Below are 26833 nucleotides of genomic sequence, written 5' to 3'. Positions count from 1 at the left end.
AAAAACAATAGAATTTCAAAACTCGGTACATTCAAAATAAATTCAATCAACCTTCAGTGTAACAGAATAATATTGAATCCAGTAATATATGAACTTAAAATCACAAAGTTAAACCTTAAACAAAGCAATTAGGAAAATGCAATACAGAGATTTTTTTTATAAACCATTGGAGTCTAAAATGCCTTAGAATATAGCCTCTGGTCTCTTCAAAGTTCTTTGGGGTTGGTTTTTTTTGTTGTTGTTGTTGTTTGTTGTTTTTAATTATCCATTTAGATGTCTATTGTCCAAAGGCAAAGTGGTAAGGGCTAAGCAATGGGTGTTAAGGGATCTTCTCAGGGCCCCACAGCTGGGGAGTATCTGAGGCCAGATTTTAACCCAGGACCACATGTCTTTAGGCCTGGCTCTCAGTTCACTGAGCCGCAGAGGTTTTTCCCCAAAGTTAGCTAGATGGTAGTAGGGAGCTAAATATTTTCCCTGACACTCAGGTGAAGTCAATAAAAGGATCAATGCAATTAAAAGATATCCTTGTAAAATAGCCATGCTTTTAAGTTCCTGCTTGAAAAAGTCTGTTTCTTCTCTCTCCCTTTCTCTCTCCCCTGCTATGATCCCCCATATGGTCAATACCCCAGCTTGTTTGTTACCAGCTGGTCCATCTGCTCCGAGGATATGGGTTTGTTGGGCAGGCAGGTCACCAGGTGATTGCAATCTTGGTTGAATCAGGTAGGCCAGGTGAGTGAGAGAAAGACCACTGGAGTTGGCAGGGCCGGGAGCCGGAGCGCAGACAAGCAGGGCTGGGAGCTCTGGCACCAGGTGAGAAGCCAGGAGCAGGAGCAGGAGCAGGAGCTGGAGCTGGAGCTGGAGCGGGCCACCGGGGTTGGCAGGGCCGGGACCAGGTGAGGACAGAGAGAGGTCAGGATCGGGGGCTGCAGGCAGGAGCTGATCAAGATGGTTTTCTAAAAAATCATCTTGGAGAAACATGGCTTAAAAAATTTTTTTTTCTAGGCAGTAGCTATTAAAAGCTTAACTTAAGATCAGAAAAGAATCAGAAGATTGAGAGTCTCCCATTAGGTCGCCAACTGTAAAGATTAAAATTTAGGGGAGACTGAGGAGACTGAAATTGGTAGAAATTAGTTTCTCTCTGCAAGGAGTATTATATTTTTTTAGAGGTTTATTAAAGGTTAAGGATTTAAGAAAATACAGGATAAGAAACACGTGCCTAGGTCAGAGAGGCCTAGACAAGATAATCTCACATCATGGAAGAGCTGCATCTGCTCCAAAACGGAAGTCCAAAAAGCCACAAAAGCCTTTGCAATCAGGTTAAATCCCTTCTCGATTTTGGCCCACCTGAGAATTCAGTGAGATTACAAAGCATTTTGGGGAAGTGGAGCAAGGAATTGTGGGGATTGAAGTCCTGGATTCGTGTCTATTTTTTACACTGCCAAGAAGGACAATCTGAGGATTTGTGTTTTGTGAGTATGAATTGGGGCCCAAGTGTTATGTTCATCCCCCTCTAAGCTTGTATGTGTATGTAGGATTGTGCCCTGAATAATCCATGAGATAACCTTGGCTGGTGAACCTAAGGTTTGAGTAACTAGTGCGAAAGTTTATGATACCTCAGGCAAGACACAGGTTTCCAGAGCCAGGACTAGTGAATCTGAGAGTAGCAAACTAGGGACTGATTCACAGGAGAGTCTTAGGCAAGAGAGTGAGCGAATCAAGGGGGAGGGGGTGTAAAGCTGGCAAAATATCTGGACTGGGAAGTCTGGATTGAGCCACTAATGCTGGGCCAGATTCACCCTACATATTTGGAGATTGGATAGCTAAAGTTTGCTGATAATTGAAGATTAGAGTTTGAAATCCTAGATAAAAAAACCATGGGACAGAAACAATATGAAATAGAGAAGGAGAGACAGTAGGCCCTAATAGATAAGACTGAACAAAGCAGGAGAGAATCAGCTTGAATCCTTTGGGACAGCCCTTTGGGATTAAATTTTCAAGTTTGGAATAAATCTTCCCATTTTTTTCAGCCTATAACAGAAAGGTTTATATTAAATATTGCTGTTTTCAATGGTCTGGATTAGAAGTAGACAGCTAGACCTGAACATACTGGAAAAAATTTGGGTCAGAAGAAAATTCAGTTTGTGAGAGTTTATATTTGACCATCAGTAGGAGAAAGATTAGCACTGATGTAGAAAAGGCAAGGCCTATGCCACTTCCAGATATAGAGGCATTCATGCTGAGGAGAAGGGCAGAGGGGAATAAAGCTACTCTGGTTCCATCAGCTCCTTCACTACCTCAGATTGAGGCAGCAGCAATTGCCCTCATATGTCTTTTTAGTTCTATGGAGAGATTACTAGAAGATCAGACAAACCTCTCTATGAGAGGACTAGCCAAACAGTATCCACTTAGAGAAGTTCTGTTGGGGCAAGGTGTAGGGTATGTCAGTGCCCCCCTCAGTGCCTCTGAAGTGTGGAACTTTAAAAATAGAAATGAGTAATTTGTTGGAAGATGCTAAAGGAGTGGCAGAACAAGGTTCCAGGTTGATCAATTTTTAGGACCAAATCTTTACTCTTGGCCAGAGTTAATGGCAATTCTATATCAGCTATTCACAGTAGAGGAGCAAGGACAAAATAGAAGGGCAGTGTTGCAAGCCTGAGATGTTGAACACACCAAGCTTGAGGGGGTTCTGAGTAGCGAGCAAAAATACCCCAAAAAGATACAGACCAAAATAGCAATAAACCCTCTCTCTGGGAAACCTTGAGAGATCTCAGGAAAATGATCATTTAGGGGATAAGAACAACAATGCCCAAGAGACAGAATCTAAATAAAATCTATGAATCTAAGCACAGAATGAATGAGACTCCCACTGAATTTGTAAATAGATTAAAGGAATCATTTAACAAGTATTCCAGTGTGGATCTGACTGAGCCTTTTGGACAAGGTCTTTTAAAGACCTATTTTATAACTAATGCATGGCCAGATATCTGTAAGAAGCTCCAAAAGATAGATAAATAGGGGATAAAACCCCTTGATGAGTGGTTACAATGGGTTCAGATGATCTACATCAGGAGAGAGGATGAGGAAGATAAGAACAAAGGCAAAGTTCTTGCTTGGGTTATGAAGGAAGTACAGAATGCTTTGAAGGCTAGATTGAGGCAGATAGTGAGAGGGGAAATAAGAAGAGACGAACAAGTCAGAAGGGGATGATGTTTCATAAGAAGGAGGTAGGAGAAAAGACAGGGAAGTCCCAGGGGAAATGTGACCTCCCCTGGTTTGCTACAACTGTGGCAAGATGGGACACCTATAGAGAGATTGCCCCAAGTTAGAGAAAGAATATAGGATTTCAGCAGCAGTAGCAGAGACAGAAAAGGGAGAGGAGAAGAAGGATTCAGAATTGGGGTGAGAAGAAGAGAGGACTTGGTCCTCTTTAATCCTTCTCTGGTTCCTCCTCCTCCTCCTGTTCCCCAAGTGCCAGTTCCTCCTGCTCCTCTTTCCTCTATACAAGTACCACCACCTCCTCTTATAGGCTCACTTCCTCCTATTGTTCTTCAATCTCCATTAACTCCTCCAGTACTTCAGTTAGAAGTAGCAGCAGCTTTCCCACTTGAGGAGATTATAATCCTTTCTCATGATTTTTTACTGACCCCTTGGTGGGGAGTCTGAACAATTAGTAGAGGATCAGAGAAATTTACTCTTAGGTGGAGTAGTGAAGCAATGACCACTGAGGGAAATTCCACTAGGTCAGGGAACTGACTATTATAATGCTCCCCTCAGGAGCTCTGAAGTGAGGAATTTAAGAGAGAGATGGAAAATCTTTTATAAACAGGAAAAGAATGAAGCAAAATCAGACTAGCTACTATGAAGGTCTGGGCTAATGAAAATCCCATAGCCCAAAGTAGATTGAGAGGGGACAGGAATTTCCTTTATGAGATAGCAATGAATACACCTATCATACCAAGCAGAGAGAGGAAGAGACTCCCATTAAATTTGTAAACAGGTTAATAGAGGCATTTGGACAACAAATCTCAAAGAATCATGTAAGAAAGAAAGGATGGAACAATCAATTTGGAAGGCCTCCAGCAGCCACTTGTGTCTCTCCTATGTGCTATTTCTGTGAAGGTTACTTGGGAAAAAATTGTCCTGAAAAACAGAGAGAGCAGAGATGTCTCTCTCTCTCTCACAAAGATTGGGGACCAAAGGAGTGAGAGTCGGTTCTTTGATGACTCCCAACTGGAGTCCTTTGTAACACTGAAAATGGAAGAGTGGGCAGAGACCACTTTCCTGATAGATACAGGGGAAATTAAGTTATCCCTTACTGTGTGGACCCCAGAGGCTAAGTTGAGACCTTTGGTGTCTGGGGTAAAAGGGAATTCTCCTGTTCCTATCACCCAACCAATAGAAGGGAAATAAACCAGACTAGAGTGAGGATGTGATAAAAATATCTATGCTCTTCAACTGAGACATCCTAGAGAATACAAAGGTTAAACTTATTCATCAAGGAGGTTACTGATAAAAGGAAAAATTCAAAAATGCCAAAATATTTATAGCAAAAAATGATGAATATGGTGGAATTAAAGAAGCATATAAATATTTACACAACTGGATGCAAAGTGAAATAAGCAGAACAAATTCCAAATGCACACACACACACACACACACACACACACACACACACACATGCACATGCACACAAACTACTTATACTAAAGTAAATGGGAAGAACCACCAAAAACCCATTTCAAATGAATGTGGTAAAATTACAAGGAAGAAGCATGGTCCTCAAGAAAAGATATGAGAAGACATCCTTATCCTATTGATCTGAAGAGATGAAGCCCATTGTTTTGGTACATTGCATATATTTCAAACTTCTCTGATATATTAACTAGTTTTTCTCCTTTTGCTCTTTCCCTTGTTATTTTCCTTTAAAAACATTAGTTTTGTGGGAAATCTTTCTGCCTCACAGAATCCTTGGCTTCCCTCAAAGTACTAACCTTCCACTTCCCAACTCAGATAAGATAGTAGCATCTAATCCTCCTCCTGCCCATTCATTTGATTATTTCAGAAATAATAACCTGTATTGTGTCCTCCCAAGAAGTGTATTTTTAATCTACCTCTTCTCTTACCTCTCTAAGTGTGGAGCAAGAGATCAGTGCCACTTTTGTTGTTGGTCAAGTGACTTATGAATTCCTTCTCAAAATCATGGTTTGAAATTACAAAATAAAAGACACAGGATTACACAGGAAAACAAGTATACTGAAATACCATAAGCAAGATTAAAAATCAGTGGCAACAACAATAACTAAATGAACCACAAGTTAAATAAGAATACTTCGTTTAGAATCTGCTCCCAAGAATGCACATACTTAATGGTGGCAGTAGAATTCCTAGAACATTTGAACCCTAGTCCAGAGGCTAACAAACCCATTTTATATATTCTCCCATTCCTCTTTATCCATTTTGAGACATAAAATCATTCCTTTAAAACTATGATTCCATATTGTGTACAATTCTCAATCTTTCCTGCTTTTCTCTCTATAAAATTTTATTCTTACCATCTATCAATCTTCCCAATCAAGGGGGGGGAAATGGAAGTCTCTTATCTCTGTTCCATCAAGAATTCTGAGCACTGAAGGGGTGTATTATATACATATATATATATATATATAGTATACATAATATATTTATATAGTTAATGTATAAGGGGGTCTGTCTAGATAGGAGGATAAATCTTTGAGCCCAGGAATTGCTTGACTTTTGCTTTTCTGTACCAAGCACCAGGGAATTTTTTATTTTTATTTTTACATATAATAGGTGAATAATAAATGCTTGCTGATTGACTTATTTATTGAAAGATTCCTCTTCTCCCCCAACCCCAAAGTCAATCTTATATATTATCTGATTACCTACAATAATTGGTTTGCTGATAAGAAGATGAGAGACTTCTCTTTAAAACATTAATTATTTTTCATACTCTCTTCTTGATTTTCCCAATATATTCCCAATAATCTTATTCCTTGCTTTTTTTAATTTTTACATTCTTGCTTAGATAATGTAACATGCTTTTAACTCCAAAAAACAAGCACAGAGACTAAAAATTCATGTACTTATCTAACCGTAGTCACAAGGAAAACAAGCTTTTCCATCTTTACTCTTTCAATACTATTTGGATATATCTAACTTTCTTTGTTCAGTTTGCATTTCGGTCCTCTGCTCACCACTGTGCTTTTTGGAAGGAATGGTTCATCTTATTCCCTTTCAACAAATATCCAATTCTTTTCTTTAAATCTTTTTCTTTGATCTCTCCCCTTAACCTGGCTTTTGGAACAACAATAGATTTTAAGTGTCTTTGAATTATTATATTCTATATTCTCTTTCATTTTGGGGGGAGGAGTTAACTATAAAATAAGGCTATACTAGTCTAAACTGGATTATATTATAATTAGAAAGGCCATTTTTCTTGCTAGAATATTTATTCATTGATATGGTTTTGAAATGTGATTTTTGTTTCTTAATGAGTTGATTTTGGGGTTTCTTTTCATTGTCATTTTGTGGAGTTTCTATAAAATTTCTATAATATTTCTAGGATTATAACTTTAAGTTTTCTTTTTCAAAATGTTTTCCAGATTACCTATATATTTCTATAATCTCTAGATTATTTCTGGACATGTCATCTCTCAGTTAAGTTTTCTTATTTTGCAGGGTTGTGTTAGTTCCCTTGATACTCTTGATCTTTTGTTCTTCTCACTGAATTTTGTAATTAGTTTTTCTAGTTCTATAAAATAGTTTTTTTGTAGTTTGATAGGCATGCCACTGAATAAGTAAATTAATTTAGGTAGCATTGTCATTTTCATTATATTAGCCTGGCCTACCCATGAGCTTTTTATATAATGTTTTTTCCAGTTTGTTTAAATCTAACTTTATTTGTGTGAAAAGTGTTTTGTAATTGTTTGTACAATTCCTATATTTGTCTTGGCAGATAAATTCTCAAATATTTTATATCATATAGCATAATTTTAAGTGGAGTTTCTCTTTCTAACTCTAGCTATTGGTTTTTGTTGGAAATATATAGAAATACTGATGATTTATATGGGTTTATTTTGTATCCTGCAACTTTGCTAAAGTTATTAATTATTTCCACTAGCTTTTTGGTTGATTTTCTTGGATTCTCTAAGTATACCATCATATCATCCACAAAGAGTGATAGTTTAGTTTCTTCATTGAGAGTGTTGTCTTTTACAATAATGTAGTCAATGTATACAAGTTGTCTTCTTGGTTCTGCTCATTTCACTTTACAAGTCATACAAGTCTTTCTAAGCTTCTCTGAATCCTTTCCTTTTGTAATTTCTTTTGGCACAATAATATTACATTATATTCACATGCAATAATTTGTTTAGACATTCCCCAGTTGAAAGGTAATCCATTAGTTTCAAGTTCTTTGGGGTCTTGATTTTTAAAAAGTTGTAAAACTTAATAGAATACTTTGATCCTGGGGTAGATTTTAGAACTCATGTGATTTGAAAGGGAAATATAGACATAAATATTCCATTGTGAGAGAAGATTTTTACTCTTTTCAGGGGGTAGTTATAGGACAGTAGGAGTAATGACTATTCCCAGGGGGATATTTAAGGGCCTGGTTCAAAGGAGGCATTTAATAAAAGTTTGCTAATTGATTACTCAGGAAGAAGGCACAGTGCCTATGTGAGTGGTGCTGAATATCATGGCAGTATGGAAAGAGAGGCAGAGTTCAGTGTGCAGATGTTTCAGTTGAGAGTAGTTAGGTATAGAGTTGGAGTCTGAGTTGACATATTTCTAGAGTGGACTGTGTTTCTCGACTGGACCTGACTCAAGTCAATGCCCTGGTAGTTTAGGTTTGATATTTGAACAAAATGACACACTTGTTGTCATCTGACCATTAGTAAAAGAAGATTTACTTAACCATAGCAGAAAAAGAATATTCCACCAGGCTAGGCATGGAGGACACCTCCTGCTGATCCAACTGAAAGAAGTTCTCTGTTGAGTATTTCTTGATCTCTCAGCCAGCCATCAGAATGCCATAGAGCTCTTTGTGGCTGCCTCTTCCCCAAGTAATAAGGAAACGATATCAACAATATAATCCTTTAGTTCCCTGAACCAATCTGTGAGAGTTTATTTTTCATGTACTATATTAATTCCTACCTCAGGGTCCAGGATGCGAAGGACCCCAATCAATTTTTATATTGGAGAGAATTACTGTGTATTTCTGTGTCTGGGTCCTGGGTCAGAGATTCTATCCAGCCTGCTACTTTTTACATTTTCCTTGTCTTTAGGAATGTGTTCCTTTTACATAGTCTGGCTGACAGAAAGGTTTTGTTGTGATTCTTTTTCTGGGTACATGAGCTCCATGAATGGGGATGGGGAAGGGTAGATAGTTTGATAGCCAATTAGGAGTACTTAAACATTTTCACAGAAGAATCAAGTTATCCAGAAATGCTAAAAGTAATGAGCCTTGTCTCACAGGTGCATTTTACCCTCACATAAGGCAAGGTGGTTCACTTAAGACTTCCAGGAATTTATGGAATCAGAGAAAGGGTGGGTGATATATCATGATCACAGTCATCTGGGAGATAGGATCACAAGTAGATATTTGGATATATAGGATATATCTGGAATGTTGGCAGTAGAATTGTTTAGGACTTGAGTGAGATAATCTTGAGATCATAGTAGGAGGAGAAAAATTGTCAAATAAGCATGCCACTTATTATTTTAATATAACATATTATAATTATTATATATTACATTGCTATTATAATTATGTTATATTGCATCACGTTATGGTATATCATATTATATTACATTACAGCATATATTATATTACATTATATTATGTCACCAGATTTATTACCATAGTTTTATCTTGCCCTCCTATTGAGCTCAAGTAATGTTTATAGAGCAACACCAGTGTGCTGCTAAGTATTTAACCATCAGTATATGGGGCTGGGGAAGTATGTACCTATACTTTTTTTTTTATATTTTATTTGATCATTTCCAAGCATTATTCATTAAAGACATAGATCATTTTCTTTTCCTCCCCCCCACGTACCTATACTTTTAAGTTTAAGTTTAATCTGCATTGTTAACATTTTATCCTTTACATTCTTTTAGTATGGACAATAAATAAAATAACCAAGCCCTAAATTTGTAGTATTTTCTAGGTCAATACAATTAAATGTTCTTCATAGAAAACACCTCAGGAAAGTACCTGTTCCATTATCAAGCATTATTGGTAATCAATTGGCAATGGTAGATTTTTTTCCTGGCTAGGTCCCTCCCCTTTTCTCCATCCCTCCTCCATCATCCAAGCAAACTGCAAATAGTTTAATGACAGACTGTAGTCCAGGCTGAAGGCAGCCACCGTTTATCTCATGGCATTCTCAAAGTATAGGATTTATTTTTTACTTCTTGGAGAGATTTCACATATTAAAGTCCATCCTTCTTCTGAGCATTTTTTTCTCTTGGAATATGAATAGAATATATTCAATGCTTTGCATTGATTTCTGCCTTTCTACATAAACTCAAATCTCCTTTCTAATTTTCTCCTACTTTCCTCTTCAATATAAAACCTGCTCTGACTTCCTTGAGTTGTTTTGTGCTGCGTTTGTTTTGGATATTTTCTATTTCATAATAATGAGGTAGGAGAAAGAGCCTCATTTATGTCTCTGCTATGATAATATCTTGGTTAGTGTGCCCTTTGTCACTAGGTATCTTCTTTTGAAGGTTGATCTTCAAATCGGTTTCCTAGTATCTAAATTCTATCAAAATCTATTCACTATAAAGTCCAAGACTCAGAGTAGACTAAGATACAGTATTACAGTTGGACTAGGGGTTAGGGATAGGACATATATAGAGATGGCATGCTATTTTTCAGGCTGGTTAGAGTTCTACTTTTATTGTGAGTAGGAGGACAACCATGGCTCCTATCTTCAACAGGGGTACTGGGATAAGAATTATATCTCTCTTTTACATATCAGATATTTGAAGTCTAAGGGTGGGATTGTTTTTTTCCAAAGAGGTAGAGAAGGGGCTCTGGATGACATTACTTTTCTTGGCTACTTTAGGGAGGGAGTAGTTTGGTCCTACTTGGGAAGTTGCCCAACCTAGAGGGTAAAAGCTTAATCTTGGCTGTTTTAGCTTCCCTTCCCTGGCATGTACTTATTGCAAAATCTGTAATTATGGATACTAAGCAAATATATTAATCAAAGCAAGCTAGTAAGACAGTAACAGTAAAGAATGGGAAATTATACAGATTTGTTGGGCTGATAGAATACTCAAGAATTAGGGAGCTCTGTGATCTGGGAATAAGATGCTTTTTTTAGCTCAACTGGGTAGAAAAACAACCTGCCCAATGAGTATACTCTATTCCTTTTGGCTATGAGCTAAGAATCCAGAGACATGTGGAAGTGCTGGCTTTTCCCCATGTTCCTAAGGCTCCAAAAGCTCTCCCATTTGCCATTCAAGGTCTGTCTTGCTTTGTCCTTTCCTCCTCACCCCCTCAGCCAATCAGGAGACATGCCTCCTGATATAAAGAAGAGATACAATTTGCAGGAAGATGAAGGTGTGCAAAGGACAGAGGCATGAGACCAACAGGGAAAGACTCTGGAATGCTGCAGGGAGGAGTTAAGCTAAAAACGCAGAGACTGTTGGGTCTGTCTTTCTCTCTCTGGATTTGATGCTGAGTCTTGAGAGTTTGACACTATCCTTATTGCTGCCTATGTTGCTGTTCTTGTGCTGTGTGTCCTGGAAGAATATCTCAAGAGCCTGTCACTATCCTGTATCAACATTAAGTTGTCAGTAAGCAGAGGTCTATCTGGACTTGGGACCTTTTCCCTGGATCCTTGCCTGATCTGTTACAGATCAGTATCTCTAGTAACAACCAAGAGAGGATTTTATTGCAGGATATATAGAACAGGGACTGGGGTTTTACAGCTTAGCTAGGACAGGGAGATGAGTAGAAAATCAGCTCTCTGAAGATCCTTTATGAGAAGGCCTTACATTTTGGAGTACTTAGTAAAATTAGTGTCAGGGGTTTTCCCTTTTCCCTTTTAACCTCTCCCTTTGGAAATAAAATACACTTCCCATTTACTGTGACTTTAGTTATCTGTGTACTGGTCCAGGCTGTCTGTTAGGCCCTTTTACCCACAGTGTAAAAACCTTGATACTGGTCCAAAGTAATTCAGTTAATCCCATCTAACTCCATTCCTTGTACATACATCAGGTGTGTCTTTCAGGGGCAATTGAGCCTACCAGAGGGCATGGTTATATAGCATATTAATTATTTGATGCATTATGATTTTGACAGATTCAAAAACATTAGTCCTAAATTAACAGCAAAAAAGCTAGAATATATGAAAGGTAAGTATTCTTCTTTTCCATTCAGTCTGGAAGGGATCTTCTCGCTAAAATCAATACAGGTGTTTTCAGATTTCAGTATTCATCATGAAAAGGGTATTCAGGATGATGACTCCACCTGCCAAAATAATTCCCCCAAAGAAAATACTTTTAGAATGGAAATTGTACTAATGTAGTATCCCAAGGTAACTATTAGCTATTATTCTTTTCTCTTACATAGACCACTCTCTCTTTGCCACCTATTTACTTTCCTCCTGATTCATTCATCTTTTCACTTACCTACCCATGACCACCCATAAGCTCATGTACCATCTTAGCCTTAGCCATCTTGGTCAATGCTGAAAATAAAGGCACTGATATACAATAATGGTAGTAGGAAATAGTCACATAAATGAATGAATCTGTCTGCCTATTTTCCTTCTCCCAAATCCTCTAAGATTCTCAGGTACTAAGGTTTTACCTAGAAAGCATTTTATCTTCCAGTCAGGCCCAGAATTTTTCTAAACTATTAGATTCCATCAATCTTGTGTTACACATCTGCAACCCTCTGAGCAAACTTTTATTTTCCTATGACCTCCTATATTTTCATTCCTATTCATTATATCCCCCATTCCTCCCCCTTGTTTACTTTCATGAATTCCCTTGAGGTTTAGGTATTTCCAGAGTGCAAATTCCCGAGTCTAGATCACCCCATCCTTTTCTTTCTCTCTTCCCATAGATACAAAGAAAATTTCTGGGGAAAGAGATAGTATTGAGGAGATAGCTATTTTATTCAATTTATTTATTTAATAACAAATAGGTGCTATTTTACACTCTTTTAAAAATTAATCTTGCCTTGCTTCCTTATTGTTTCCACAATGGCTATTTCAAATCTTAATTTCTTTAGGTAAAGTAGGAGGTGAAACCATTTGTTGAAAATTGTGCAGGTATGGAATTGAAATCTTAGAGAGAATGGAAAAAGATCTGGAACCACTTCTTTAAGCAACTTCATAGGGTATCATCAATGGATGAATAAATCCTAATGGCAAAAAGGGCTTAATTGAACTTGAACGAGATAAATTTATCTTAGACTCAGTGAGTATAAATTTTGCTACTATCACCACCAACACTAGACATCCTAGATATGGAAACAGAGAAAGTAGATAATAGGGATCATGTGGTCTTTGGGACTGGTAAAGTAGCAATATTGGAAAGTTGAACCAGAAAAAGGATGTTAGAACATAAACATTTTATTGCAGAAAAGTCCAGCCGTTGAGTTTAGTCCATATAGAGTGGAAAATTAGAATGGAAGGGTGATGAATGAGGAAAGTAGGAAAGAATGTAATTCTGCCTTTAGTCAAAGGACTGACAAAAGAATTGATTCTTTTTAACTTTCTTAAGTTTATAATAGATTGATTAATTGGGATATTCAAATGCTTTCCTGTAAAAGGAGAAGGTAATATAGATAATCACAAGATCATAGATAGATCATAGGAAAGAACCTCAGAAACTATCTAGTCTAACATATTTTACAGTTGAGGAAACTGAAGCCAAGAGAAGTCAGATGTGAACTTAAGGCACATAAGTAGCAAGGTAAAGAAGTGAACTTAAGTTGTATGACTCTAGTGTCAATTGGCTTTCTACTGCACCACACTACTTCCATCATGAGGCAATAAGGATTCTAATGATTCATGATAATTTACTAGTTCTTAATTATGGGAACATGCCTCTAATCTCCTTATTTGATCTTTTCAAAAATACCTCTGGAAAATGGTGTTTTATAAATCTGAAAGCTATGTAATATAATGACCAAACATTGTCCAAGAAGAGATGAGAAAACTATCCTTATTGCAAAAGTAAAGACCATGGGTGTAGAAAACAGTACATACCATCTAACTGATATGTTGATTCGTTTTGCTGACCTGCTTCCTTTCCTTTCCCCCATTTGCTTGTTTGTTTTTATTGTTGTTTTTAATGTGTTACAAGTGATAGTTTTGTAGGTAAAGCAGAAGAGAAGTATAAATTTGAAAATAAAGTTGATGTAAAAAACAAATGATATAAATAGAAATTTTTAAAAGAAAATGTTAAAGTTATTACAGAATATAGAAAGGAAGTCTACTTTTCAAGTCTTATTGAAGAACTACTCACTATTTGGTAAAAATTTCTGGGACAATTGGAAATTAATTTGACAGAAACTAGTTTTATCTTATGTATTTCACAAAAATAAAATCAAAATGGTAACATGACTTAGACATAAAGGGAAATTTCATAAACAGATTCGAAGAACAGGAAACATTTTACCTATCAGATTTGTGGATAGGAAAGGAATTTATGAATAAATAAGAGACTGTGAGATGTAAAATGGATAATTTTGATTACATTAAATTTCAAAAGTTTTAGACAAATAAAATGAATATAGTTAAGGTTAGAAAGAAAACAGAAAATTGGGAATAAATTTTATAAATTGTTTCATGGATAGAGATCTCATATCTAAAACATATAGAAAACATCACATAAGAATGAGCCATCCCACAGTTGACAAAAGTCAAAAGGTATGAACAGTTTCTGGATAAAAAAATCAAAGCCATATGCCAGCATATGAAGAGATACTATAAATCATTGTTGATTAAAGAAATACAATCAAAACAATTCTGAGATATCATCTTATACCTATCAGATTGGCTAAAATAATAAAGAGGCAAAATGACAAATTTTGAAAGGGATGTGGAAAAACGGGGACACTAACTAATATATTGTTAGTAGAACTGTGAACTGATCCAACTATTTCAGACAGTGATGTGGAATTATGCCCAGAGAGTTATGCCTTAGATCCAATGGATCTGTTTCCCAAGAAGATCAAGGGGAAAGGTAAAGAATGTATATGTTCCAAAATATTTATAGGAGCTCTTTTACTGTTGGCACAGAACTGGATATTGAGTGAAATGTCCATCAGTTGCAGAATGGCTGAACATATTATAGTATGTGATCATGATGGAATACTGCTGTGCTATAAGAAATGATGAGCAAGTTAATTTTTTCATAAGTTGGGAAAACCTACATGAAATTATGAAGAGCAAAACGAGTAGAATCAAGAGAACATTATATAGAGCAACAGAATTAATATTTGAAGAATAACTTGTGAATGTCCATCTTCAGAGGAAAAAAACCTAATAAACAGAAACACAAAAGACATAATTTGCATATACTTTTTTTGGGGTCAGATGATGCCTTCTGTGGTGTGGGGAGGAGAAAATTAATGCAATCAACAAACAAATGAATAAAAATTTTTAAGAGACCTCTATAACAAATGCTTACAAAAATAAAGCTATATGTGTGTGTGTGTGTGTGTGTGTGTGTGTGTATTGTAAATCTTGAAATTTCTCAGACTTGTGAATGTTAAAAATTTCCATTGGAACAAATTCCCTACTGGAAACATTCCCCAATTTTGATGTGAGAACTCGCCAGGATCAGAAATGGGAGGACCTCTACTCCACCCATACTTAAGACTGCTTTAGAGGAGAAAACTCCTTGCTAAACAATGAAAGTACTTGGACCCATGCTTATGATGAGGCAGGGAGTTCTTTGAGCCATGCCTGTTTTTTAGAATTGATACAATGGGATGCTAGGTACCTATAAAGGTAGGGCAGGTTTTCTCTTGATGGGATTAGTCGACTCAGCTGTGTTTTCTCTGGTTCAGATTTACTGAGGGGATTAGTCGACTTAGCTGGAATTCAGATGGGCTGTCTTTTAGAAAACATCTATGGTGATTGGTAGATGGAAGAACTTAGAGGAGGTGACATAGGGAAAAAAAACCCTATATAAGAAAAAGAATCTCTTGGTTTTTTCTCCCCTCCAAATAGTAGGAAAGGATGAATAAAGAACTTAAAACTATGATTGGAAATTATGCACTGAGACACATTTAAAATGGCCTGAAATACTCCCTCTGGCCTTATTTTATCTTAGAAGCAGGCCTAGAGGAGACTTACATATTTCACCATTTGAGATGCTTTTTGTACATCCGCCTATACAGGCCAAACCTATTTCCCCTGCATATACCTCACTATTAGGGGGAGATACTACAATTGCTTCCTATATACAGGAGTTACAGCACAAACTACGTGAACTTCATGAATCCGGAGCTTCACTACAAGCCGGACCACTAGACTTTTCTCTGCATGACCTGAACCCAGGAGATAAAGTTTATATTAAAAATTTCAAGCAAACTGGAGCAACTCAGCCTTCGTGGGAAGGACCATTCCAAATATTGTTAACTACTCCAACATCTATAAAGACTGGAGAAAAGGACTCTTGGATTCACTGCTCACATGTGAAGAAAGCATCTTCTGTTGAGACTGATTTGACTGTACCCTATCATATGAATTGGAGATAAAAATCCATAGACAAATGGATGCTGTTTTTTGAGAACTGTAAATCTTGAAATCTCTCAGACTTGTGAATGTTAAAAATTTCCCTATCGGGGAATTCTTTTAATTGGAACAAATTCCCTACTGAGAAACATTCCCCATTTTGATGTGAGAACTCGCCAGGATCCGAAATGGGAGGACCTCTACTCCACCCGTACTTAAGACTGCTTTAGGGGAGAAGACTCCTTGCTAAACAAAGAAAGTACTTGGATCCATGCTTATGGTGGGGCAAGGAGTTCTTGGGGCCAGGCCTGTTTTTAGAATTGAGATACTAGGTACCTAAAAGGGTCGGGCAAGCTTTCTCTTGATGAGATTAGTTGACTCAGCTGTGTTTTCTCTCCTTTAGACTTACTGAGGAGATTGGTCGACTTAGCAGGAATTTAGATGGGCAGTCCTTTGGAAAGTGTCTACAGTGATTGGTAGATGTAGGGACTTAGGGGAGGTTACATGGGAGAAAAACCCCTATATAAGAAAAAGCAGAATCTCTTGAGGAGATATCCTTTTGGGGAATTCCTTTTGGAGGATCTCTGATGAGGACCACTTGGGAAGAATCTCTTAAGAGAGGCTCTGGAGAAGGGAAGCTCTTGGAGGAAAATCTCTAAGGAGGTCTTGCTGGAGCTCCTCTAAGGGGACTCTGTCCCTCTGGAGGCTCTGAAGAGAGGCTCTTTGGAACAGTCTCTGGCTGGAAGGCTCTCTGGTGAAGTCAGCTGAGATGGAGCTGGCCTGGTGTCACTAGAATCCTTGTTTAGGCAGACCTTGTGGTGAGTGTTAAAAAACTGACTGATTTCTCTCTTAAGGCTCAGATCTAGGCCATATTGGCTTGAGGCCCTTCATACTTATTCCTTTCTTACTCTCTCTCTCTCTTTCTTTGATTACTCATTGTATTGTTAATTAAAATCTCTATAAAACCCAATTGACTTGGGTATTTGAATAATTGGGAATATTTCCCTGGCGACTACCTTATATTTGATTTAAAAACCAAGACACTGTAGTGAAACATATTTCTGCGGTCAAATTTACTCACCCTCTCTAATATCTATCACAATTTATATCTTCCACCATTTTAACTCACTACAGTTTAAGACCTCAACCATTTTAAATTTCACAGAACACATTGAATTACTGATTTTTTCCTTACTTTTATTATTGCTTTTCTTTTCTTTTGATTAGAATATTTTATTTTTTTCTCATTTCTTGTACTAAAGGTACACAGAAATAACATTTTTTTCTGCAGTAATACAAGTTTATATATATATATATATATATATATATATATATATATATATATATATATATTCTTGCTATAATGTCAATGCATACCCAAAAGCTTTAAACTATGGGAACCTGCCATTTATTGATAAAATATTATAGGACTGTGATTAATGTTTATGTATATGATTCCAGAAAATGGGATAAAAACAAGGAGCACAGACTTAACCTGAATAGTGCCAAGAAAAGAGCACACAGGAAATACTAATGTGAGATTTGAGGTTGCAACGCTTGACATATGTTAAGTCGTAGGACTTCCTTGTATCTACACTCTTTGTGAAGTACTCATACAAGTACAAAATTTGACTATTATGCTGGCTCCCTATATCCCTGAGAATGAAGAAAAAAATCAGATGAGGGAATGATGCTTCCCTATCAAAATAGAATTCTAATTCTTTTCTTTTTATATTATGGCAACTTCCTGTAGTCTTGGCTACAAATGGCTAAGTGAAATATTACTGCATTCTGTACTACAGACATGTGGGATAGAAACTACTTTATATTGGATCTATACAAGGGCCTATTTTGAATTTTTTTCCTTATGTTTTTTATTGTTTTTTCTTTTCTTTTGATAATTGACTCATATACCCCCATAACTCAACATTTCATTCTGGGTTGAACTGAATGTTTTTTAACACCTACTTTAGGGGGGATTGTATTTTAATTTAAAATCTAAGAATTTTTGAATTTTTTTTGTTTGAGATTGTACTTTTATAAAAATCCAAGAATTTTGATTTTTTGTTTAAGATTGTACTTTTATAAAAATTCAAGATTTTGATTTTGTTTGAGAAAAGATCTTCAAGAAAGAAGCTTGAAACTTTTATATCCAGAGAATGAACTGTTGCAGAAAGATACTGGAAAACCTACACTTCATCAAGAAGATCAAGAATGAACTTTAGATATGATTGATTGAACTGAACTTTGATTGAACATTTATTGTAAATGTACACATTTATGCCAAAAGGGACTGCCCCTAATTTGGCTTTCTGTCAATGCACCTAGCAAAACATTGGTTTTGCTTTCTTTTCTTTTCTATCCCTCACTATTCTAATTCCTCTTAGAAATTTGAATATTGTGTATATCTATAGTTAGAAGTTCATTTAGGATTACAAATTGATTATGTTAAATGATCAATGGGGAGACTAGTCTCCCAATGATCATCAGGGGGGATTGTAAATCTTGAAATTTCTCAGACTTGTGAATGTTAAAAATTTCCACATTGAGGAATCCTCCATTGGAACAAATTCCCTACTGGAAACATTCCCCATTTTGATGTGAGAACTCGCTAGGATCAGAAATGGGAGGACCTCTACTCCACCCGTACTTAAGACTGCTTTAGGGGAGAAGACTCCTTGCTATGGGAAGACCTCTACTCCACCCATACTTAAGACTGCTTTAGAGGAGAAAACTCCTTGCTAAACAATGAAAGTACTTGGATCCATGCTTATGTTGAGGCAGGGGGTTCTTTGAGCCATGCCTGTTTTTTAGAATTGATACAATGGGATGCTAGGTACCTATAAAGGTAGGGCAGGTTTTCTCTTGATGGGATTAGTTGACTCAGCTGTGTTTTCTCTGGTTCAGACTTGCTGAGGGGATTAGTCGACTTAGCTGGAATTCAGATGGGCTGTCTTTTAGAAAACATCTATGGTGATTGGTAGATGGAAGAACTTAGGGGAGGTGACATAGGAAAAAAACCCCTATATAAGAAAAAAAATCTCTTGAGCAAGAGAGCCTTAAATCCTTGGAGATAGATCCTTGGAGATAGATCCTTTTGGAGGAGGCCCTTTGAAGATCTCTTGAGAAGAAGTCCCTTGGGAGGCTGACTCTGGCTGCAACTCCCTCTGGGGAGACTCTGTTCCCCAGACATCCTTGCTTAAGACCAATCTTGGGGTGAGTGATAACTGACTGGTTTCTCTCTTAAGGCTTAGGCCTGGGTTGGCCAGGCCTGCCCTGGGCCGACCTATTCTTTTCTCATTAATTCCTTTTCTCTCTCCTTCTCCTTTTCTTTAATTCCTCATTGTATTATTAATTAAATTCTCTATAAAACCCAATTGACTTGGGCATATTCATAATTTGGGAATATATTCCCTGGCGACCACCTTATATTTGATTTAAAAACGAAGACACTGTAGTGAAACATATTTTCTGCGGTCAAATTTACCCACCCTCTCTTATATCTATCACAATTTATATCTTCCACCATTTTAACTCACTACAGTTTACAACTTCAACTCTTTTAAGTGCCATAATTTATGCCACACACTATTTTAATTACAACAATATATATATATATATGTATATATATACACACACATATATATGTTTGTGGAAAGGGCTCCTGAGTAGGCTGTCAATATAAAAAAGTAATAACACCTAAGTTTATTTATTAAATGCCATAATCATTGACCACTAAAGATTATTTTATAGAGCAAGAACAATAATAATGGAATTCATAAGGGAGTACAAAGAGACAAGAATCTCAAGGCAAATTATGAAAAAAAGTGATAATAAAAGGAAACTAGCAAGAACAGATTTAAATATATACTATAAAGCAGCAATTCTCAAAATAATTTGGAATTGATTTAAAAAAAGAGAGCTTGATCATTAGATCAGATTATATATACAATATTCAAAAGCAAATACCTAATAGCCCAGTATTTGATAAACACAAAGACCCCAGATACTGGTATAGATAAAAACTGATGGGAAAATTGGACAGCAGTATGGGAGAAATTAGATTTAGAACAATACTTCATACTGCATACCATGATATGTCACCTAGATATGTCAGATTATAAACAAATGGGAGAAAGGGGGGAAATGCTTATCAGATCTGAATTCTAAGGAGATTATAATTATTTAGCTTTTAATAATTTTTGTTGATTAAAGTGTTATGTTGTAACTGCTGATTTAATAGTGATAGTTGTAATTATTAGTTGATTGAAAAACTGAGTTACCATAAATCATAAGAATCAAATTATAATAGTAGATAATTATGTATATGTGTGTGCATGTAGTCTTATAATTTTTATTTCCAACCCTTCTCTAACCCTGAGAGGTATGACAGGCTGTGGTTTACAGCCTCTTTACAACATTCCCTTGACTCAAGGCATTCTGTCCCTAGCATCCTAGTACTTTGCCTCAGCATTCAGCAATATGTTACAGGGCAGAATAGACATGCCATAAAGTAGAAGATGCACTGAGATTCTCATTGTGTAGTTTAATATGGTTTCATGTCACCTTATATAGTATTATTAACTTTGTCAATGACTCTCCTAGCACCTTGGGAGGAGGGGAGAGCCTAAATCTCTCCCTCCCCCCCCCCCTTTCTCTTTCTCTCAGCAAACATTTAAAAGATGCCCTTCCCTTCAAGGAAAGAAAGCTTTACTTTTGGCATAGTTTGTATTATCACATGTATTCCTTGCCTACAGTAGAAATATTTGTCAGCTGTAATGCTTAGGGTTTCAATGTTTAATGTATCGGTAGACTCTGATTGTTGTGATGTGCAAATTTCATAATAAAGTCAATTTGCTCAGAAGATGCGCTCCCAGACTTTTTACAGAACTAAGGAAGAATTCATGACTAAATAAAGTAAAGAGGAGCACAAATGCTAAAATTAAAAATTTTGGTTCCATAAAATTAAAAAGATTGTGCACAAATAAATAGATATGGCTATGTTTAAAAGGGAATCAGTTTACTGGGGGAGGTGAAACTTGTAGCAACTTCTTCTGATAAAGTTCATTTTTCCCAACATATAAAAGAAACTTATTTAAATTTATAAAATTAAGAGCCATTCATGAAATGATGAATGTTTTAAAAATATGAACAAGTAGTTCTCAAGGGAAGAAATATAAAGCTATCTATAGCCATATGAAAAAATATTCCAAATAACTAATAATTAATAAGGAAACTGGGGTTTTTCTTCATAGTCATCAGATTTAACAAAGATGGCCAGAAAAAATAATCACAAATTTTGGAAAGCTGCCAAGAGAAAAGACATTTCTGAGTTATTATTGCTTTATCTATGAATGGGATCAACCATTCTGGAAAGCAATTTGGAATTATGCATAGTTATTAAACAATGCATACCCCTTGATCTAACTATACTAGTCTTAGGCCTATACCCTCAAAGAGAGCAAAGAAAAAGGAAAAATTCTTATATTTACAAAAATATTTCTAGCAGTTTTTTTTTTGTGATGGCAAAGAACTAGCAACAAACTGATTACCCATCATCAGTTAGGAAATGACTGAACACATTTTGGTAAAGGAATGTTATGGAATAATACTATTGTGCTGAAAAAAAAAGGAAGAAAAAGATGATTTCAAAGAGACATGGAAAGGCTTGAGTAAAATTATATCCAATGATATGAGTAGAAGTAGAATAATTTATACTACAACATATATGAATGAATACTTTTTGAAAGGTTGAAGAACTCTGATTGAATGATCAATAAAAATTAGAGAACTGATACAGACTACTGTCCACTTTATGACAGAGTTAATGAACCAATGTGAGAATGTTTTACTTGAATATAATACAGGCATTTTCTTTCTTTCCTTCCTGTCTTCTTTTCTTCTTTTTTTCTCTTTTTCCTCTTTCTCTTCCTCTCTTTTCATCTCTCCACCCCTTCCTTCCTGCTCATGAGGAGCAGTGAAAAGGAAGAACAAAAAAGGATGTTTGATAACTAAAAAAGTTTTAAAATTCCATCTTCTGCAAGAAACCTCTTCTGATCTCTCTTTTTAATTTTTTACTAATTTGTCTAAATGCTAATGCCTTCCTTCTATTAACTCCAATTTATTCATTATTTATATTGCTATATATAGTTATTTTCATGTTGTCTCCTTCAGACTGTGAGCTGGAACTTAGTGTTGTTCAGTTGTTTCAGTCATGTATGGGTTTTTGTGACTCCATTAGGTTTTTCTTGGTAATAATACTAGAACAGTTTGTCATTTCCTTCTCTAGCTCATTTTACAGATGTATAACTGAGACAAACAGGGGTAAGTGACTTGCATAGGGACACAAAGCTAGTAAGTCTTTGAGAACAGATATAAACTTTTGAAAATGAGTCTTCCTGATTCCGAGGCCAGTGCTCTACCTAGAGCACCACCCAGCTAACTACCTGGAACTTACCTAATAAATACTTGTTGACTTTATTTAGACTCATATTTGTTAATATTAAAATAAAAGTTATTTTAAAAAGAGACTGTAGAGATTATGTATCATTTTACAGATGAGGAAAGGCTCTGGCAGAGCCAAGACTAGAATTCACATCTTCTGAATCTTAAGCCACTACGTTTTCTACTATATCACTGCTGCCTGCCCAAGAAGTTCTCTCATGTAGGTGATGTTTGTGTGGCTTATGAAAGAGCACTTAGTTTTGAGGGATGAGTCTCCCAATTCCAATGGCACTGATAGAAAAGCCCTAGGAACTTACCTTGACAATTTCACAAAACGAACGCCTTTATTCAAGCCTTCAATGCTCTTCATTTCTTCATCAGTGAGTGAGAAGTCAAAGATCTGATATAAAGGAAATAGAAAAGAGTAAGATAATTCCAGGAGTATCATAGTATACACGGAAGCTTGACAGTACAAAACAGTGATTGGCTAATTCCACAAATTCCTACAGATTCTAAGGTTCCCTGGAGAGTTAAGTATAACCAGCAAGATCACTTCCCAAGAAATACATGTTTTGAGGCTCTAACAGAAAAGTTTGTGGAAATTCTAGTCCACAGTTGTCTTCTTGCCTTTCCTTTGATCCCACTTCAGCCTTATTGGGAAGAGGAACAGTATGAGAATTCAAATTGTTGTATATTATAACAATCAACTCTCCCCTCCCACCACAAATGACAAACAATTAAGTTTATTAGCATCATTAACATTTTCTCCATCACCTTCTTAGGTCTAGACAATTAACAAAAGTACAGATTCAATTCTGATTTATAGAATTTGCTTATGTCCCACTGAATATTTAGCAATTAGCTCTTGAAAACTAAAATGAGATGGCTTTAGCACACCCCTGGAATCTACCTACATCTCAGACAAGCATTTGATTGACAGTCTTCAAAACTGGTGAAAACACAGAATAGGTCACCATCATCATGGTATGTGTTTTATAGCTTTGATATTTAAAGGCAAAATGTTGCCTAAATTTTTCAAGAGAGAAGAACAATAGGCAAATCTACAAATGATCCTTCTATTTCCCTTTCAATTAAAAAAGCTAGTTGTTCTTTGGCTAAGGTGTTCTATTTGGATCAGAGGCTTTTAATATTTTTTGAATTTCATATGATGAAAACAAGCTAAGGAAATAAAATTTCAAATGTGAATGCCCTCAATTAAACAATTCAAGAATTTAAATTTGAAACAATAGATACTAAAATAGTTATTTATTAATTTAAATTATTTAAATTCTGGTCAAAGACATTACCTAGTATTTGGTCTTTGCCAAGCTTTAAAAACAACAAGGATGGCTTAATAACTCATAGTTTAGTGATTCATTATTCCTATTATGAAGTCATAGCACAGTCATTTAATCTGGCTAATTTTTTCATTTAAAAAAAAAAGCTGGGGCAGCTGGGTGGCTCAGTGGATTGAGAGTCAGGCCTAGAGATGGGAGGTCCTAGGTTCAAATTTGGTCTCAGACACTTTCCAGCTGTGTGACCCTGGGTAAGTCACTTAACCCCCATTACCTAGCACTTACCACTCTTCTGCCTTGGAGCCAATACATGGTATTGACTCCAAGACGGAAGGTAAGGGTTTAAAAAAAAAAAAAAGCTTACCTTCTGTCCTCAAATTGCTACTAAGTATTGGTTCTAAAGCAAACGAGTGGTAAGCTAGGCAATAGGGTTAAGTGACTTGCCCAGGATCACACTGCTAGGAAGTAGCTGAGCTTAGATTTAAACTCAGGTCCTCCAGACTCTGGGTCTTGTTGCCGCTAATTCATTCATTTTGGTTTTTCCTGCATAAAAAGAAGCTGAAATTATAGGACTGGTTATCAACTGCTTACTTCAAAATAGAAAGAGATGGTTGAAATCTGGATCACCTCCAAACAATATCCATCTTTGATTTCAACAAACTATTTGTTAAAAGTAGAGACATTAACAATGTGAAAAGTGGACCAATAAAAGCTTTGATATTCTTTCCCATTATCATTAAAAAAAAAAGTCCTCACTTTCTGGTTTAGTATCATTTCTAAGACAGAAAAGCAGCAAAGGCCAGGCAATTGGAATTAACACAGCTATGAAATGTCTGAGGCCAGATTTGAACACAGGTCCTTCCAAAACCAGGCCTGGCACTCCATCCACAGTGCTTCCTAGCAGTCTTGCACTCTCATTTAACAAGTGAGAATTTTCCCCTTCTCATTTGACAAACAGTGGCAAAATATATCAGAAGAAAAAAACAGGAAAAAATAGCAGAGCTGGATAATTCACAAGCTGGAAATTCAGCCCCTAAATAATTAATCATTGGCTATAATTGAGTCAGATTAAGTCTAGAAAGAAGATGGTGATTCTAGTCACTAAGAAAACAAATGAAGAAACTGATGCTGGTTGAGCATTGGGTATTCACCTCATTGCCATTGTTATTTGCAGTCTATACATAGGTTGTGTCCATTATCGTGACACTTTTTTTTTCCGTTCCATAAATCAATCTCTTACCTGAAAGTTTTCTTTTATTCTATCATTATTAAAACTATTGGGAATGACAACTATCCCTCGTTGGATATTGAAACGTAGAGAGATTTGTGCTGGTGTCTTACTGTACTTTTGGCCCAAGGAGATTAGCAAAGGGTCCTGCAGCAAGGGAGGACAATGTATATTCACCCTTAAATAGAAACAGAACATGAACAATATTTGGATCAAGTCATGAAAAACAAGTGGAGAGCTTATCTACCACTTTCACCCTCTCTTACTTGTTTATATACAAAGATACTTCACAGTAATAAACCCAGATTCTGCTGAATACATAATAGGTCCTTGATAAATGATCACCAATTCACTAATTGCCTCTTTGTGAAAGAGGTCAAGTTCACAAAATTTCTGTATGTATTTCAGATTTGAGACTTCTATTTAAGAAACTGTCTATAAAAAATTTCCCCCAGGATTGCTTTCCTTTTAATTTTGGCCACATTAGTTTTATTTGTACAAAACTTTTTTCAATTTGATATATTTAAAATCACATTTTACATTTCATAATACTTTCTATCTCATCTCTATAAATAAATTATTCTCCTATTCACAAATCTGATTATAGGTAATATGTTCTTTGTTCATTTATTTTGTTTGTAATATCTCCCTTTATGTATAGGTCAAGTATCCATTTTGATCTTATCGTGCTAAATGGTGTAAGATATTGGTCTATATCTAGTTTCTGCTAAATTATTTGCTTTCCAATTTTCCCAACAATTTTTACAAAATTGTGAATCCTTATTCCAAAAACTTTGATCTTTGACTTTGTCAAACTCAAGGTTACTAAAATCTTTTACATTGTAATACAATGTATTACATTGTACATTTACATGTAATGTCTATTCTGTTCCACTGATTTTAATTTCTATTTATTGGCCAGTACCAGCTAGTTTCCATAATTATTGCTTTATAACATAGTTAGGAATCTGGTACTTCTAGAGTGCCTTTGTTAAGATTTCCCCTCTTATTTTCTTTGATATTCTTGACCTTTTGTTTTTTTCAAATGAATTTTTTGTTCAATAAATTATTTTTTGGTAATTGAATTCAGATGACTTTGAATAGGTAGATTAGTTTAGGTAGGACTGGCTTTATTTTATTTTAATTTATACTGGCTCTTCAATCCATGAACAATTAACATTTCTCCAATTATTTAAATCTGATAATTTGTATAAAAATGTTTTATAATTATGTTCATATAGTTTTTGAATTTGTTTTGGAAGATATACTCCTAGGTATTATATTTTATTTCTGATTAATTTAAATGGGTTTTCTCTTACTATCCCTTCTTGCAGAACATTGTTAGTGATATATAAAATGCTTGTGATTTATGTGGGTTTATTTTATCCTGTTCTTTGTTAAGATTATTGATATTTCATCTTCATTCATGATAAATTTATCCTTTTCATTTTTGATGCTAGTGATTTGGTTTTCTTTTCCCTTTTAGAAAATCATATTAACCAATGACAGCTATTTTTATTTCCACAAAACCAACTTTTTACTCATCCAATGGTTTCCTTACATTCATTTTTAAAAAACCTTTATCTTCCACCTTACAATCAATATTCTGTATTGGTTCCAAGGCAGAAGAGTTTTAAGAGGGTATACAATGAAGGTTAAGTGACTTGCCCAGGGTCATACAGTTAGGAAGTTTCTGAAGCCAGATTTGAACCTAGGATCTCCCATCCATAGGTGTGGTTCTCAATCCACTGTAAAGGATAATTTTAGCATTGTGACTTAAAATCTAAATTAATTGGTCACCATGGGATATCCCAAATAATAAAATACCCAAGTTAGCTGGAAATTATGGTGATTTTAATTAATATAGAGAGAAGGAATTAAGGAGAAGAAAGAGGGAGAGGAAAGAGTTAATTTAAACTGCTCCAGCTCAGGCTGAGCCAGGCAGGAGTTAAAGGCCTTGGCCAAGGGGGCCTCCCTTGAGAGCCAAAAGAAAGGGAAGTCAGTCTTATCACTCACCACAAGACCATCTCAAGGAAGCTGTCTGAGGGAGCTCCTCCAGACTTGAGTTCCAGGATCGAACTGGTGCCCAGGCTGTTCACAGGAAGTGATCAGCCAGATCCACCCCTCAGGGGTAA

At 35.9% G+C, this 26833-nt stretch overlaps 1 protein-coding gene across 1 annotated transcript in view; it reads right to left on the bottom strand.

Annotated features, from left to right (window-relative positions):
* Nucleotides 1-8714: 8714 nt before the first annotated feature.
* The window catches only part of AKR1D1 (aldo-keto reductase family 1 member D1), a 55689-nt gene continuing 37570 nt past the window's right edge, over nucleotides 8715-26833 (bottom strand). Inside the window, exons 7-9 of the mRNA XM_007504388.3 lie at nucleotides 24711-24876; nucleotides 22493-22575; nucleotides 8715-11503 (exon numbers count right to left, since the gene is read on the bottom strand). Coding sequence (XP_007504450.2) covers nucleotides 11461-11503; nucleotides 22493-22575; nucleotides 24711-24876 — 292 coding nt within the window. The 3' untranslated portion in view covers nucleotides 8715-11460. The remainder of the gene's footprint in view (nucleotides 11504-22492; nucleotides 22576-24710; nucleotides 24877-26833) is intronic.

Source organism: Monodelphis domestica, chromosome 5, assembly GCF_027887165.1.
Source record: "Monodelphis domestica isolate mMonDom1 chromosome 5, mMonDom1.pri, whole genome shotgun sequence".
NCBI classification, from domain to species: domain Eukaryota; kingdom Metazoa; phylum Chordata; class Mammalia; order Didelphimorphia; family Didelphidae; genus Monodelphis; species Monodelphis domestica.
Note: the sequence above shows the minus strand (reverse complement) of the source record. Positions and strands in the feature narration are given on the sequence as shown.